General features: G+C 40.8%; 1 protein-coding gene across 1 annotated transcript in view; it reads right to left on the minus strand.

Annotated features, from left to right (window-relative positions):
* Positions 1-1,882: 1,882 nt before the first annotated feature.
* The window catches only part of MOV10 (Mov10 RISC complex RNA helicase), a 34,081-nt gene continuing 17,372 nt past the window's right edge, over positions 1,883-18,591 (minus strand). The window contains exons 10-21 of the mRNA XM_018560848.1: positions 17,966-18,127; positions 16,801-16,904; positions 14,829-14,926; positions 14,644-14,745; positions 14,006-14,111; positions 11,945-12,062; positions 11,095-11,286; positions 10,631-10,696; positions 9,161-9,286; positions 7,616-7,704; positions 5,227-5,351; positions 1,883-1,954 (exon numbers count right to left, since the gene is read on the minus strand). Coding sequence (XP_018416350.1) covers positions 1,890-1,954; positions 5,227-5,351; positions 7,616-7,704; positions 9,161-9,286; positions 10,631-10,696; positions 11,095-11,286; positions 11,945-12,062; positions 14,006-14,111; positions 14,644-14,745; positions 14,829-14,926; positions 16,801-16,904; positions 17,966-18,127 — 1,353 coding nt within the window. The 3' untranslated portion in view covers positions 1,883-1,889. The remainder of the gene's footprint in view (positions 1,955-5,226; positions 5,352-7,615; positions 7,705-9,160; positions 9,287-10,630; positions 10,697-11,094; positions 11,287-11,944; positions 12,063-14,005; positions 14,112-14,643; positions 14,746-14,828; positions 14,927-16,800; positions 16,905-17,965; positions 18,128-18,591) is intronic.

Raw genomic sequence — 18,591 nt, forward strand, 5'->3', positions numbered from 1 at the left:
CCTGTATGACTTGTACTAAAACAGGTAACTCAAGAAAATAACTTTATTGTTTTTAATATTCAATTTGCACAAATAAAAAAATATTTCAAGTAATGCACATATCAGTATCGCAATCAAAATGAAAGAACAAGCAGAAGATCCCCGCTACCATACATACAATGTACCCATTAACCAAAACAAAGTGGCATCTCCCAGGGGGCCTAGATTATTATATTAAACTACAAACATTTTATTGCAACAGTACTAGCAAAAATATTTGAAGGAATTGGTTTCCCTGTTACCTTTAAAAATTACCCATCGTTAAGTGTTAAACTTGTTAAATTTGAAAGCAGATAAATTATAAAAATATAAAAAAACAACCCGCTGAATAGAAAAAAAATGTCTGCACAGACTCAGGTCTAGTGTAATCATGTCACCTATGCCATGGCATAGATCGTTGGAATTTGTAGCTATGGAATTTAATAGGGGATTCAGGTAAATAGCTGGGATGAGATAAGCAAGAACTCATGGTCTAAACTTTAGACCATGAGTTCTTGCTTATCTCATAAAGACTCTAAAACTCTAGCCTAATGTGTCTCTTTATAAAAAGTATTGCTTATGTTCACCATGGTAATGTGATGACAATGCATAGTGCGTCAAGGTACACAGTACTTAAAATGAAAATGCATGTACAAATTTTGTATGTGGAATGTCATCAGCGTATTAGCTTTAATACCAAAAAAAATGCGGTCTCAGAAGAAGAAACAATTACCCCATCGCTCCGCAAAGAAATGCAAAAAAAAGAGAGAATTTTGCAATCAGAAATTCAAATGTTACTTGCAGAGCCAACAGGTCTGTTTTATCCAGTTCTTTCAGTAGTAAAGTATGGCAAAAAGAAGGAGTTCCTACCTCCGTCATATACATTGTAAGAAAAATGGTCCACCATTTATGGTTTACATTATAAAACTCCTTATATACCACTGAGTAAATAATATACCATCATATCTGAATGTACAGATTCACAAGCCGTTAGTACTGAAGGTAAAATCAAAGACTGGCTCTCCAATAAAGCCAGAGAGTTGCATAAAGGGGTAGAGGTCTAAGAAATAATGTTCAACTTTAAAATATGAAGGGGGGGAAAAAAAGTGTTGTTTTGTGCAAAAGGAAAGTTAATAAAATACATCTCAATTGAGAACAGTGTACTTGTGACTTTTCTGGCTTGCGTGTAAACCCATTCGCCTTTGTGCAAATAAAATAAACCCATTCTAAATGACAAATGTGTGAGTATGAACTGTGAACAAGTTGGAGCTGGATTAACAGCCAATGAGTATGTAGTTCTTGATCATTTGTTCTGTGGACAGCACTTGGTATGGTGAGGAACACACCAGCATACTCCAGCACTACAATTTATCACCAGTGTACTCCAGCACTACAATTTATCACCAGTGTACTCCAGCACTGTGATCCATTTACCAGCCTACTCCAGCACTACAATTTATCACCAGTGTACTCCAGCACTGTGATCCATTTACCAGCCTACTCCAGCACTACAATTTATCACCAGTGTACTCCAGCATTGTGATTCATTAGGTGCAATTCCCAAACCCTCTTCCTACACAGCTATTGCTACTGAATTTAGCTTGAGGCTAACCACTGTTGCCAGAATGCAACACCTCCCCCAATTGCAGCATTTTTATGTAGTTAATACACAAGAGTCCTCATTTTTAGACATATTTTCAGAGCCGCCGGAGTTGTTTTTAAAATGTTTCAACAAAAATGTTTTAAAGCATGTAAAGCAAATGTCAGAATACACTCCATCAAATTCAAGAAAAGTAGTTCGAATGACATGACGCTTGCTGAAGAATGTCTGAAAGTCAGGGTGTCCGATGCAGTAAAAGTCAGATAAGTGGTTAGTGCTCATATCTCCAGGATGGCTCTGCCTGCTGCTGCACGGCACTCTCGCCACTTGCTTCCTCTGTAAAGTAGAGTGAAGAATAAATGTGTCAGGGACACCATAAAAATTCATACGCAGTACGTCTATGCCATAATTGCACACTTCCTCATGTTTCGCCTCCTAATGAAGTGGTATCAGCTCTGCCCAGTTGTTTTTTGCTAAACTACTTAAACACTCCCACTTTTATCTCTACAACATAGACACTAATCATTCTGTACTCCCAAGATGAGGACATGGGAACACTAATGGGATTCCTAGACACAAGACACAGGCAGTTCTGAATTTTTCTAGATCAACAGTTTGTTTTGCAAAGTTTGTGAAAAGGACACTGCTCACATTCATATGCCAAACTCATCAGCCCCATCCAAAAGGCTGGGTGGCGGCCCACAGAGGCACGCCACGGCCGTCACCAGTAATCCCAATGCATGTAAAGCCCCACTCATCTGCCAAGGACTCTGATGCAGATAAGTCTATTCCCAGGAATCTACAATGTTACAAGCATGACAAGATCCACAGGCTCTATCATGTTTCACCACAAAGGCTTAATCATAGAGACCTATTATATCTATCATACCTATCATCAATCATAGAGACATGAGGTCTCTATGATTAAGTCTTTTTGGCGAAACATTTCAGCCTGTGGATCTTGTCATGCTTGCAGATTCCTGGGAATATACTTTTCTGCATCAGTGCCTTGGCTGTTGAGTGCAGCTTTACATGCATTGGGTTACACATATTTGTTTGCACTTGAGAAATAGAACAAAACACTTCCAAAAGGTATATTTACCAGACCAAATTATGGTAAATTAGGTTAGTTAATTGTTCGGAATTACATACATTTTAAGTACCAACACCAGTTAATATCTGTGTACTCTACCAAACCAGGCAGCACAGTAATACTTATGAATTGCGACCACTACTGATTCTATTGTGAAGCCAGACATTTTTCATAAACTTGTATTATGTACTCTAGGTTGCCCCCACTGATCTCTCCTTTTGAAAATGATCTGCTTAGCTGTTGTGCATATTTGTTACAGTTCATTGATTCAGAAGGTACTGAAGTCATTGAATCTATACATCAGAAGTTCTGCCTTTCCTCCAATTTTACTTGTGGTATGCTTTGTCCTGGGTCAGTGACCCAAAAACAGTATCATCAGAGACAGCCATACAGATAGCATTAGAAGAAGGCTGACAAAATTGCCGCCTATATATTTTTCTCAGTACAGGATTTCTTGAAGAAAACTCCTTAAACTTAAATTCACTAAACCTAATGAAAAAAAGGATAGCGAAGTTCAGAATGTTTTGCATGTTATGCAGTGGATGTCATGTTCAAGGAGCTGATGTCATGGACGATCTGATATCAAGTGTCAGTCTGACCTTCTGCTGCTAAACAAACGGGCCCCTACACTGTTCATCTGGGGCTCAAACATTCCTCAAATAACCATTCAATATATTTAAAAAACAGACATTTTTTTTTAGGTCTTCAATATGGAGATTAAAAGTGGCTGCTCAGCATCTTCCTCGATAAGAAATATCACTAAACTAAACCACGTCTTCTGCAGCTATGTCATGAAAGGCTGGAAAGTGTGGCTATCACTGTTATCCAAGTACTGACACTTCATTAAATTTGTCAATCTGCTCACAGTCCCGGAGTAGTTAATAGCAAGGCAAATAGTTAATCAGTGACAGCCTACAGATCTCTTTCAGAACAAAGTCACATTAACATTCAAATCATAAATGAATAAGAGCAAGTTGGCTGTTATAGGAAGAAATTGATGGGTTTTCTGCATAGCCATGTGCTTCATCAGGTCCTTTTATTTTAGGAAGAATTGTGATGAGCAGTCATATTTATGCATTATTGGAACAACGGTGTAGTCGGTTATTTGAGTGAAATAAAGCGGTCGTCATCAGCAGTGGTTTACATTGTGCATCAGATCAAATACTGTATACAGTAAAGATCTGTCTTCCTGCTGCTATATGTTTTAACCCTACCCAAGGTGTTCTTTCACCTGGTGTGGCATATTAAAATAAATAAAACAGATAAAACAAACGAATCAGCCAAAACATTATGACCACTGACCGTTGAAGTGAGTAACATTGATAATCTTACAACGGTAATGGCAATGGCACCTGGAAGTAAGTGGGATATTTTAGGCCGGAAGTGAACATTTTGTCCCTGAAGTTGCTGTTGGAAGCAGAAACAAAAATGGGCAAATGTAAGGATTTGAGCGACTTTGACAAGGGCCAAATTGTGATGGCTAGACGACTGGGTCAGAGCAACTAGAAATCTACACCTATTGTGGGATGTTCCCGGTCTGCAGTGGTCAGGACCTACCAAAAGGGGTCAGAGGAAGGAAAACCAGTGAACTGGCAACAGGGTCATGGAAAGCCAAGGCTCACTGATGCATGTGGGGAGCAAATGCTGGCTGGTGTAGTCCAGTCCAATAGAAGATCTACTGTAGGGCAGATTGCAGAAAATGTTAATGCTGGCTCCAATAGAAAGGTGTCTGAACACAGTGCATCTCAATTTGTTGTGTATAGGGGGCTGCATACCGGTCAGTGTGCCCATGCTGGCTTGTGTCCACCGCCTACAATGGGCACTTGAGCATCAGAACTGGACTATGGAACAGTGGAAGAAGGTAGCCTGGTCTGATGAATCATGTTTTCTTTTACATCATGTGGATGGCCAGGTGCCTGTGTGTCACTTACCTGGGGAAGAGATGGCACCAGGATGGACTATGGGAAAGCTAGCTGGCAGAGGCAGTGTGATACTTTAGGCAATGTTCTACTGGGAAACCTTGAGTCCGGCTATTCATGGAGATGTTACTTCAACAAGTACCACCTATCTAAACATTGTTGCTGAAAAAGTACACCCCTTCATGGAAACTATTTTCTGATGGCAGTGGCCTCTTTCAGCAGGATAATGTACCCTGCCACAGTGCAAAAATGGTTTGAGGAACATAATGAGTTTGAGCTGTTGACTTGGCCTCCAAATTCTTCAGATCTCAATGCAAATTGAGCATCTGTGGGATGTGCTGGAAAAACAAGTCCAAATTATGGAGGCCCCACCTCTCAACTTACAGGACTTAAAAGGATCTGCTACTGAGGGCTTGGTACCAGATACCACAAAGTCTATTAGGGTCCATTCCTTGAGGAGGGCTGTTTAGGGGCCAAAAGGGGACCTACTCATTATTAGGCGGATGGTCATAATCTTATGGCTGATCGATGTAAATCACGCATAGGAAGACAAGCTCATGAAATGTGGATCTCTCTGCTACTTTGCCCATGCTTACCAGGTGGTGGTTCATTGAGAGCAAGGTTATTAAAAAGATCTGTAAACTCGATTTCATCAAGATCTTCAAGGATACCAGCTTGGATTCCAGTACAGCCTCCTTTTTCTGAACAGAAATTCAAAAACCTTGAAAGAGAACAAAAAAAAAAGAAACACTGCAAGTAAATGTTTGTACAGAGTGCCCCTGTAGAAAATACACGACCAAGTTCTATGGAACATACTAGAGGATAATAAGCTTGAACAAAGTGAAAGAACGTATGCAAGTTGTAGCTAGATAACACCAGACAAAATAATTAAAAAAAAAATGTATTTCTTAAAAGTACCCATTAAATAATATGTAAATTGTCCAGGATATTTTAGGGGATAACCAAGCTTTAGCCCTCGTTCCCGCCTGAACGTTTTGTAGCGCGTTCTACGCTCGACGAACGCTCTACAAAACGCTCAAACATCTAAATCCCATTGTATTCAATGGGTCTGGTTCACACCTTGGCGTATTTCAGCCCGACCCTAACGCGCTACAAAACGGCCCACGCCTGAAAAGGTACATGTACTACTTTGGGCCGTTTTTGTTGCGCGTTTCCATTGGGATACAGCCAAGTAGCCCTCGGAAACGCGCGCTTGTCGCGCGATTTTTTACCGCGAATCGCGGGGAAAAAAACGCGCGACAGACGCGCATATGCAATACACCTAGGTGTGAACCAGGGCTTAATGACAAGTTCTTGTTAATGTCCTCAAAAACTTGTAAAAAAACTAAATTTCTTTGTATGTACCACTGCACCTCAATCACTCGGTGACGTATGCCAGAGACAGATTAATGCAGTATAGGACCATAGGCAGGGTAGTAGCTTTCAAATGAAGAAATGTCGCCAGCACACCAAAAATCCTTTCAGGATAACCATGTGTTCGTTTAATAAGAACCATGTCAAGTAAAAACAAGCGCTTTCGGGGCCACGCAGGGTCCCGTTATCAGGCTTAACATTGATAAAATCTTTTGTCAATGTTAAGCCTCATGAAGGGACCCTGCGTGGCCCCGAAAGCGCTTGTTTTTACTTGACATGGTTCTTATTAAACGAACACATGGTTATCCTGAAAGGATTTTTGGTGTGCTGGCGACATCACTTAATTTGATATCTGTAAGCAGCGGTGCCATCTGCAGTCACTTACAAGAAACTTCCCTTGTCGTTGGGGCATCCGGTAAGGAGTGCAACAACTTTCTTTCTGTATTCTCAGGGTAGCAGCTTTTCCTCCTCTCCCCCCCCAATTCTTTCAATTTACATCTATAAGGATTTCAATAGGCACAGAGAAGCCAACTCATCTACCCAGCCTTTACTTGCATGAACTGCCTCATCACACCAACTGCTTACAAGTCCATTTTGCCTTATTTACTCCAGGAGCATGAAGGTTGTAGCTGGACCCCCTGTACATCCACGGGGCTCCAGGCTCATACCTAGATTGCCTTATTGATGATCCAGGTTATATGTTTTACTACCAGAAATACAAATAGGCTAGAACGTATACTATAGATATTAAAAGGACTTTTATTATAGTGAATGTGCAGAAAAAAATGGAAGCTGTTTGGTTATTCTAAAACCTACACCAGGTGGAATACAGGGTACTGCATGTTCCTGAGAGGTCTCCGATACTGCCATGCAGCTGTCACATATTTCACAAATGTATGGAACTCAGACCTTTGTTTAGAAACTGGAAACATATTAGGCAGATCCTTGTTGGACTGATAGGCAGAGTCCTATCTGCCACAAGGCAAAAAAGGTATTTGCCTTGGGCGGAACTTTCCAGGGGGGTGGTAACCCCCCTCCCCCCCCCCTCAAACTAGCGAGGCTGAGCCTTACCTGCCATTACCAGTATCAGCACCGATAACAGCATTTTCACAAGTATTTTCACAAGTACTGAGAGCTTGTACAGCCCACTTGAGATGCCACACAGGCCCCTGAGACCTTGCACAGCCCACCTGAGTTGCCACACAGCCACCTAAGAGCCCGCACAGCCCACCTGAGATTCGGGAGACATCAGGCTGCCACTCCACAGCTGGGATTTGCAGTCCTCAATAGCTGGTGGTATTCTGCTTTGCTAATTGCACAACATGTCAGAAGCTGGATACAGCATGCACAGTGTATCCAGTGACTGACAGGTTACGCAAAATGTCTTAAACAGAAAGGGGTGGGACAAATTTAGATTGGGGAGGGGTGGGGGTGCCGAGTTTCGGCTTGCATAGGGCAGCATGAAACCTAAATACACCACTGCACAAGTATCCCTGGAAAATATTTAAAAATACTAAAATGTGCTAGCTTTACATTAGCAAGCATAAGTAGTAGATATTTTAATTCCCCAGATAAAAAAAAACCCAGCATGTGTCCTTATTTATTACTTACCGTGACCAGTAACGATCTTTGCAAAGTATGACTGGGTTTCCCACCAGAATTAAGAGGGCCTTTGCTCTGGTTATGGCTACATTAAACCTCTGTGAAACAGGACAGAAAAGAGAACAATTACAGTTACATTTAACGTGTTAGCTTTATGTGTAGTGGGATATGTACATGAGATTTTGTGATTTATTATCTTTTTTCTTATGTTCTAGGTTTCTTTCTCCCTTACCCGTCCACTTTCCCCTAACCGTCCCTATTTAGATTTCTCTTCAACTGTCCTCCCCTTTTTCTCTTCCCATGTTCCCACTAATCCTGATTTTTATGTTCACATGAATCCAGTCTAATCTGAAATATTTAAACTGAAATTTGTATATTTTAGTGTAAAAGGTTTTTATATTACTGAAAGGGTGCTATTGTATTATCTTTTATGGAGGTAAGTTGTTTTTCAGGAGTTTTGCATACAAAAGTCAGAACCCCCAAACTGGGCATCCAATATGCTACCAAATTTACTTATCCGTTTCCAAATCAAGTAGCCTGGGTGCTCGGTTATCCAATCTGATTTCTTAGCAAGTTAGAGACTTAAGCAGGCCATGGACACGGATCGAATATTGGACCTTTTCTGGGGAATCAGACAAAATTTGATCTGTGGGTGGTCTGCAAGCACCGACTTTTTTCAAATCAATTTTTGTCAAAGGAGCCAAGTGGCTGCACAGTGACTGCAGCCAAACAGCTACAGTGAGGACCCATTCACACCGGATCCGTTGCACTGCGATACGTTTTTCAATGAAAAACAAACAAATGGGTTTGAAGGGGCTAGTTTACACCACTCTATTCCATTACGTTATGTTGAAAAAAAGTACAACATGCACTACTTTTTTTCTGCACAATGGAACACAACGGATCCAGTGTGAACTAGCCCCATTCACACCCATTCATTTTTCGGTGCCCTTCTGTTAGCATCCTTTGAAAAAGAGAACAGGATTAAATTGGAAGGTACAATTGCAAGTCAATGAACCATCCGTTGAATTGCAATTTCCTTCCGATTTTGGTGTGGATGCACCCTCGCTGTTATTATTCAGTTATTCTGACAGCCATAGGCACTGACTGTCAGAATACAATAACTGGCAGGGGAGATTCTTAAAGTGCATGGATGGGGAATTGAGGAATTGAAATATTATGGTGTATGGCCAGCTTTACTGTAATTGCAGGAGCGGGGGTTGTAAAGCATGGCGATAGCGGCATTATGTTTAAAAAATAAATCTATATACATACTTTTATGCTGCAGTAGTCTTAGAACCTAACACAAATCAAATCACATTCTTAAAATCCACCACTGAATCTCAACAAACAAATGACTGTATTCACTATGACATTTAACAAGTGTAAGTGTGTTTTGATATTTTTTCTTACCTATAACTATATTTAAAAGCATAAACTTTTAACTATATTTCACATTACTTGCTAAAATACGTATCCTACAAAACCACGGATGCAATATTTAAGCAATGCCCCAGAAAACAAAAAGAGACAGCAGAGATTAGGGCTACCTACCTTAGGATTTGTCAGAAAACCAAGACTAAAGTCTTCATCAAACTTGACATAATCCCTACTGCTGCGTACGGTGGATATGAGAATCACCTTGCGTTCCTGACCTTGAAACTCCTCCACAGATCCAACCTGTTATAAAAATACAGAATCCAAGTCTTTCTCATTGTCATTTTTAAGAGGAGCATACTTACACATGTCTGGAGTTTGGTGTGTGTTCCCCTTTACTGTCCCATGCAGTGTGATTTTTTTTATCCGGACAGTTTTATTAGTCTTGATACAAATTATTAGTCTGTCTTCACCTGTGTCTCATCTGTTCACTCCGCCCTCATCAGCCAGTGCTGGTGTAATAAACTAAGTTAGGCTGAAGTATGTTCCTGGGTTTGGGCTAAGCCCATCTGTCTTCTATATTCGGATATGATCCCATTAGGAGATCTCTATTGACTTTGCTTCCAATTTGATTTATGTATATCCTGTTGTTCCTGATTACAAGTCCAACATTTCCTGATATCTGTAGTGTACGGTTTGTCAGCCTGCAGCTGCACAGGTAGGTAGTGCTGGGAGCTATTCTGTCACACAAGTCCATCTCTACCTTCAACAGCTCTGAAGAAAACATAAAACTCTTGGTCCTTGCACCCTTACGAGAACCATTTACCATCAGCTGGCAATGAAGTATGCTCCCATCTTCCCTGTATCTGCTGCTGTTTCGGGACTATGCTCGTGTTTTGGTTCCTGCTCTGCCCTGGATTTCTAGTATGCTCCTGTCAACACGTTCTATCATTCCAGGATTTCCCCAAAATGCCTAGAAACCGCCAGTAGGTCCCTGCTACCCCTGAAAGCACTCCCCTGCAACTTGATGCGTGTGTCCTTACGTTCCAGAACAAGATCCTCTGGCAACATGATTCCAAAGTGATCCAAACCCTACCCAAGCTGCACTACTGTGATCAAGGCCAAACCCTGTTCTGCCTCTGCTTCAGCCTGACCTTAGTGTCATGTGATGGGGTATTACCCTGCACCTATGCTTGTTATTCAACAAAGAAGCTTCCAAACATGTTGAGTAGTCTGTAAACAAGTCAAAACATCTGGACTTGCTGTATTGTTCTTGAAGACGTTTCACTGGTCATCCAACCAGCTTTCTCAATTCAGTATTCATTCTGAATTGAGAAACCTGGTTGGATAACCAGTGAAACGTCTTCAAGAACAATACAGCAAGTCCAGTTGCCTTGACTTATTTTTACAGATATACCATGACCTGGATGAATGAGATCCTTCACAGACATGTTGAGTAGTGTTGAATAAACTTTGCCCACAGCACATAATATATGAAGAAGCTCCTAATTCATTAGCCTCCTCTCACATAGAGCTCAAAGTGACTTATATAAAAGACATAAATATCCAAGACTCATATTAACAGTTCCTTGTTGGATAGTAGGACATGCTTATGCTACATCGTTCCATAGTGCTGCTTCTTCCTACCTTCAAGTCTTTGATTTCATTAACAGCTTTGAATTCCTTGTCTATGGCTTTCCGAATCTTTTCCACCTAAAACAAATATAGGAAGATCTTTACTAGAATACTTCAACAGTAGCTTCCAAAAGCTCATACATTACTAAGGACACTCGATGCATAGGGAGTGCAAAAAAAAAAAAGAACAAAAGCAGTGAATTGTGCACGGTTGTAAAGGTTTGTAAATACATGACTGGTTCTATTCAGCATAAAAATCATCAAAGCAGTAGCAGTTCTTGCTAGCAGAAAAACTCCAAACTGGAACTCCTGCTAAATACAACTTTTGTAATACCAAATGTTTGCTTTAGCCTGACCATTTTATCTTCATATGCCTCGAGCGATTAAGCAACAGCAAAGCAAGCCAATAAAAGGCAAACATTACCTGATAGCATATATTGCTGTTAAATGAGAGAATTAAAATGCATTGTCTCTACCTGTTTTCTATAAGGAGAAATTATACCAATTTCTTTGGGGGAGATTTTTGCTATTCCTTTCTTCTTCTGCGTCTCTAGCAAAGCTTTGAGATAATACATCAGCTGTTCAACCTCAGCCACATTGAAGAAGGATGGACTGTTTCCTTCTCGTTCATCTTTCCCCAGCACACCATGGAAAATGATGGGAAATCCCTTTAAACATGCAAAATAAAAATAAATTATTCAGAATGCAAAACAACTTGATCCTCAAAGTTTGTCTTGATGGAAGTGCAATACTGTTTTCTCATCCACATAGATAATGGGAAAAAGTAATAGTACACAAAAAAAAAAAACCACACTCAAGGAGTGCTTAATGGAATAACTGTACTGTACTACTAATATAAATACGGCAAAAAAAACACCTTTTAGATAAATTTTTAAAATAATTTCCCCAAGCATTTTTGCTTTTAGATGCTCAATTAACAAATTGAGCGTTTACCTTCTTGCAAAATTTTGCAGCAAGCTTATATTGCAGAAATCGCTTTGCTCATCCCTAGCAGACATACAAACACCCTGTGTGATTTGAATGGCAATTCTATATTTACTGTGGCGTCTGTGAGAATAAATCTCCCATTTCACAGACAATAGTACCGGAAAGAGGTTCCGATTCTTCCCAATTCTAACCAACAGTTTGTGGGAACAAAATTATGCAAATATTTCCTATACTCTAAGAATGAGACCTGAAGGATCAATGAAAAAACCCAAGAACAAACAACAGTGTGCAGAAATCTATGGCATTGAATCAGACTTTTTTTTAAACTTTTGAGTGCCATAAATGTAAGAGCCATATTTATTCATAAGAAATTCTTACCTTCTTTGGCAGCTGTTCCCAGTTACAGTATGCACTTCTGGCCAGTTCATCTGCTCTGGGCTGAAGCTCATTGTCATAGAAAAGTTCATTTGGAATAGATAGGATATCGGGATGGGATCTAATTAAAACAAAATATATATGTACAATAAAGTCACTGCTAGAAACCAAAAATATAAACACTATCCCAGAAAGGGGCTTCAAAGTATACTAACCTGGTTAAATATACACTATATTGCCAAAAGTATTTGGACACCCCTCCAAATCATTGGATTCAGGTGTTTCAATCCCCACCATGGCCACAGGTGTATACAATCAAGTACCTAGGCATGCAGATGCTTCTACAAACATTTGTGAAAGAATGGGTCGCTCTCAGGAGCTCAGTGAATTCAAACGTTGTATCGTGATAGGTTGCCACATGTGCAGTAAGTCCATCCATGAAATGTCCTTGCTACTAAATATTCCACGGTCAACTGTTAGTGGTATTATAACAAAGTGGAAGCAACTGAGAACAGCAACTCAGCCACAAAGTGGTAGGCCACTTAAAAGGACAGAGCAGTGTCAGTGCATGCTGAAGTGCACAGTACGCAGAAGTCGCCAACTGTCTGCAGAGTCAATAGCTACAGGCATGCAATCTTCGTGTGGCCTTCAGATTGGCACAACAACAGTGAATAGAGAGCTTTATGGAATGGCTGCATCCAAGCCTTACATCACCAAGTGCAATGCAAAGCATCAGATGCAGTGGTGTAAAGCACGCCACCAGTGGACTCTAGAGAAGTGGATATGTGTTCTCTGGAGTGATGAATCACGCTTATCTGTCTGGCAATGCGATGGACGTGTCTGGCTTTGGCGGTTGCCAGGAGAATGGTACTTGCCTGACTGCATTGTGCTAAGTGTAAAGTTTGGTGGAGGGGGGGTTATGGTGTGGGGAAGTTTTTCAGGGGTTGGGCTTGGCCCCTTAGTTCCAGTGAAGGGAACTCTTAAGGCATCAGCATACCAAGACATTTTGGACAATGTCATGCTCCCAACTTTGTGGGAACAGTTTGGGGGGTGTCCCCTTCCTGTTCCAACATGACTGTACACCAGTGCACAAAGTAAGGTCCATAAAGACATGGATGAGCGAGTTTGGGGTGGAGGAACTTGACTGGCCTGCACAACCGATAGAACACCTTTGGGATGAATTAGAGCAGAGACTGCGCACCAGGCCTTCTCATCCCACATCAGTACCTGTCCTCACAAATGCGCTTCTGGAGGAATGGTCAAACATTCCCATAGACAGACTCCTAAACCTTGTGGACAGCCTTCCCAGAAGAGTTGAAGCTGTTATAGTGGCAAAGGGTGGGCCAACTCATTTTGAACCCTACGGACTAAGATTTGGATGCCATTAAAGTTCATGTGTGTGTAAAGGCAGGCGTCCCAATACTTTTGGCAATATAGTGTAAATTCTAAGCATCAAGACACTTAATGAAGAAAAATGTAATTCAATGGCAAATTTCAGTTTTGTATGCAAAAAGGGTGACATAACCACAAAAAATAGAAGCCCTATCTCAAAATACCTATAAACAAAGGCTTCTAGTTGCTTTAACATGTTTACATAGATATAATTATGATTATGATACAAGCATGACCCACCGCCCGGCTTCCTGATTGGTCAGTAAGCTAGGCAGCCTCAGCAAGTTAAGCCGTTGTTCTTTCGATAGAACCCCGGGTTCCCATGTAATCAGGAAGCAAGGAGGCACGTAATGACCCACCTGCCAGCTTCCTGATTGATCAGGAAGCCAGGATGCCTAGCAACAAGTAAAGCTGGCTTCCTAGCCAACCAGGAAGCCGGACAGCATCCCATGACCCGCCACCCGGCCTCCCGATTGGTCAGGAACCTAGGCAGCTTCAGCAAGTGAAACCAGTTTTCTTTTGATAGAACACGATGATCTTAAAACAAACAAAAAAAAACAACTAAAAAACCCATGTTTTAATTTGATGACACAGCTAAAACATTTTACCAATAGTCATGAAAGCAAACAGACAGACAGAAGGACAATCACATTCTACAAAACGCGAACTAACCTGTAGTTTAATAGAAGTTTGGTAACAAATTTAGAGTTATAAGCCCCATCATCAGTTTTTCCATACAAATGATTTTTGGTCATTAGTCTTTCAAGCAAAGACATACCTGCAATGATAAAATTATTGATCAAAAAGTGTAAAGTGACAGATAAACATGACGTTAGAAGTAGGGATGCACCAATAACGATACTAGTATTGGTGCCGATACCAAGTGTTTTGGCGAGTATTCGTACTCACCCAAATGTTTTGATGCCTAGCTCGATACCGGAGCTTTTGGTATCAGGAAGCCGGGCAGCAAGTCACTACTCGCCCCCCGGCTTCCTGATTGGCCATAAAGCCGGCTTCCTGCTCCCTCGTCACCTGGTGACAAGGAAGCATGGAGACGGCTTACCTGCTTATCGGGAAGCCGGGTGTCGAGTCTTTGCAGGACGCCTGGCTTCCTTAATGGGACTTCAGGTATCGGTATTGGTGAGTACTGGAAAAAAAAATATCGGTACCTGTAACCGAGAAAAACGGTATTGGTGCATCCCTAATTATAAGGAAGAGACAACAATGCTGGCAAGAGCAAATAGTAGCGACAATACCTTAATAAATGGTTTGTTGTTTAAATGAATGTAAAAATTGCAAACTTTACTAACCCAATCCATGTTCAATCGCCAGTGGAGACCTCAATACTGGTCCAAGCTGTTTTGGATCACCAGCAAGTACCAGCTGCCCTCCCTCTATTACATCCAAAATACCTACAATGTAAATTTAAAAAAATCAGAATTAAAGAATGGTAAGTATAAATGACTGCTTCTGCTGTGAGTTGCCTTTACTATACCTGCTACAGCTATCACACTCTCTGGCTCTACCGCATGGCCAGACTCATCAATGAACACATGAGTGAAATGACCAGATGGGAAGTTTGCAGATACAAGTCTGAAAAAAAATAAATAAACAAAGCATTAAAAAAGAGAACTTTGTTCATAAAATCACCAATAATCTACATAACATCTGATTGAGTGGACTTGGTGTTGCTTTAAGTCTGGTAGAGAAGGTGCTTGCAAGTTTCAGATCTGTAAGGTAGTGCTTGGGTTCCCTCAGGAGTTTAAAGAAGAACTTTGGGCAGAATAAATTGTAACCGCCACAGTGAGGTTTATCACCGCACTGCAAAAGTTAAGTGCTTGTTTTGGTCTAGGGACTAAACAAACAAAGATATACTCACCCAAACCTCTGTCTTGTTCGGCTGCAAGACTGGTCCCTGCAGCCTCTCTTCCCCTCTGCTCCAGCGATGGAATGTGACTTGGTGCACTGACATTTAATACACTGTATTAGATGTGATAACTCACAGGTCTTTAGACCACTGGAGTGAAGGGGGAGAGAGGCTGTAGGGACTAGTCTAGCAACCGGGTGAGTATATATACCGGGTGAGTCTAGCAACCGGGTAAGTATATATTTTTCCCATAAAGGGCAAAGTAACAGGTTGACTTAACTGACTCCCTCCACAGCATCACAACTCACTTTTCCTTTGCACTCCCAATACTTGGTATTGCCATCAGGGGAGAAGAGAAGTACCTAGTTTTCCTGGGAATGGCGAGAATGTGACAGCACAGAGTAGAAGAGTAATCTCTGAAAATGCAGCCGAGCCCCAGGATTTTAATTTAGTTTAGGATGTTTGAGATGAAAGATTTTCCAGAAGAAGATATTGATATTTACCATTGGCACAATTAGCAGTGTTACACAGCCCTTTATAGTAGTGTGTCTTACTGTCACTACAAGCTTTACAATTAGAGAATTGGTATAGAGCACTGGACTTCTGTTACTTTTGTGTCACTGAGAAATTCCTTTCACCACCATGTGTTGTGCATTGCATTTGGATTTTGGGAACTGGTACTCATCTCAAGATACCCTGTTTCCCCGAAAATAAGGCCTAGTACTATTTTTGGAAATTGCTAAAATATAAGACCTACCCCGAAAATAAGACCTAGTGGTGGCAAAAGGGGGAACTTGAAGAGCCGCGGGAGAGGCAGGAGAGAAATCGGCGGTGCCAATGAAGCCAGCGCTAGAGTAAGCGACAGCGGAGGGAGCAGAGCCGCATAAGCCTAGGGGAAACACATCTCCCAAACTGTCCACTCCGCTCTTCCCAAGACCCCCTGCTGTCTAGCACCCTAATTGCCTCCTCCCATGCTTGCCTCCAGGACTTCTCCAGAGCCTCTCACATCCATAGGAACTTACCACAACCTTTTCGGCTTTCTCCTAATCAGTCTACTTTTACGCGATCCCTGAAAATGTGCCTCTCCAAGGAAGCCTATTCCACCTCCTCTTAAATACTGTACATCTACTCCTCAGCTCATCCATCACAGGTATTACCTTCTGTATCACTTGCCCCACCTTGTAGATTGCAAGCTCTCACGAGCAGGGTCCTTCTAATCCTTTAGTATGGCCTTGTATTGTAATCGTATTGGTTTCCCCATACAATTTAAAGTTTTGCGCCAACTGTTAGCGCTGTATAAATCCTGTATAATAATAGCACCTGCAAACTTCAATTTGCAGACTGTAGTTGCACAACAAAAATTATACTATCATATTATACCGTAATACAGTTAAGCTAAAAATGTAATGTACAAATACAAATCTTTAGTGATTTACATTTACATTAACAGCAGAAAGAATATTGGTATTGACATAAAATGTGCATAATTATGGTCTCAAAAATCCTGCTCTGAAACATGTGTTCTAAACTGAAGCGATCTACTGCAGGAAAGTAAACATTGAAGGAATGAAGATAATGAACTATAATACACCAATCTTACCTCCCAGCAGTAACAAGCGTTGTAACGATTACACGGTACTGTGCCAACTTTCCTTTAACAGGATACTCATATTCTCCTGTTTGGTTATTCCAGTTACAACAAGGCTATAAAAAATTTACAAATATTTAAATCCATACAATAACACCTAAAGCAACAATGTTAAGCAAATAAATGCTTTTCATGATCAAAATAAAATATGGGAGAATACCTAGGATAAAAAAATTAAATAAAATCATATTTTAGGCAGAGTAATTAGATTGCTTATATTAGGATGTTTGGAATACTTTACCAATATATTATAATCCTATCTGCATGCAGAGTCTTTATACTACTTGCCAGCTATTCACTTTTGTGAACTGAAATTATGTATATATCCATCTACTATCTGTCTGGATATATTTACAATTAGATACACTGTTATATTAACATATATAAGTATATAGAGCACTTCACAACTGAACCTTGATATGGACACTCAAGTGTTTAACTTTGCATGAGTTTTTAAGTGGAGCTTTAGTAGTACCAGGATATATGCACTGGACAATTACTTTAAAAGATGCAATTTAGCCATTTATATCTGCAATTTACCTGTGACACATGCAAAAAGCTGAAGGGGTGCCCTATATGTTTTTGATATGTGCATTTTATAAGAACTTTCTTGATTGAAAATATTCCATGTGGTTGGCCTTTAATCCTCGTGCTGTATTTAACACGTACTGCCATACAATTTCTAACAATGCCTAAGATGCTCTTTGATTTAGTGCTCAATGCTTTAAAATACAAATGATATTTCGATAAATAAGGAGGTTTTCCATTTTCAGGGAGAAGGTTGCACTTAACACCCCCCTCCCCTGCCGATTGGAAAAACATTGTCCTCCTAGATTACCTGACATATGGTTTTCTTTGTGCCACCAAGCACTGAAACTATTACCTGGGGGGTCTGTATCACAGCCTACACTGGAAAATGGTAAGAAAGGCAGGAAGCATTGCTCAGTACTAGTTGCCTTGCATCTGCTCAGCGGCCCTGCCTACAGAGCTCATTGGTGGGGTATCCAAGTGTGATGCCCTGCCAATCAGCACCAGGTGGGTCGGTGTCCTCTCGCTCTGAATATGCAAAGTCTTTTTATAGTAGGAATATAAAAACCCCAAAGTAATAGAACTATACCTTAATATCCTCTGGCACAGAACGAAAATCTCTACTGCTGGCTAATAATCTGTAGAGATCTTTCTTGTCTACATGCTTCATTAAACGCTGACAAAGGAGGTCTGAAGCGCTGTTAGAGGGAGCACATGCTAGTACATGGGAATCAGGAATGTTCTTCAGCACCTGTAAGAAAGATGGATTTCAAGAACAAAAAACCCCCAAAAAACAGCAACAACAGAAATTACTTAATCGCCGTTTACAAATACTGGCAGCATACATTACATTTTTTGGGGGGTACAAACATATGAGTTTCTCATACAATGAAGTATTGAGGTTGTCGCACTTGTGTCCAGGTCTAGTGAAAACCTCTGCTTTTAGTTCTAAAGAGCATCTGAAACATACCCTAGCATAAAGACAGGTCACAGCTATCCCTTGTTAGGGATAGGGATCTGCGACACCGTCTGTCACCCACATACAATGCATTTTTAACATCTCTACCTTGGCAATTTGATAACAATTCACTCCTACAACCATGTTATTTGAAGGATTAGTACCTGTTACAGACTTTCTGCAACCCAAAGATGGATTATACGAACAGGGTGTTCCTACAGACCTTGACCCCCCCCCCCCCCCCCCCCTCCTTTCTT

This window comes from Nanorana parkeri, unplaced genomic scaffold (assembly GCF_000935625.1).
Source record: "Nanorana parkeri isolate BGI_ZX_2015 unplaced genomic scaffold, ASM93562v1 scaffold481, whole genome shotgun sequence".
Classification (NCBI taxonomy): domain Eukaryota; kingdom Metazoa; phylum Chordata; class Amphibia; order Anura; family Dicroglossidae; genus Nanorana; species Nanorana parkeri.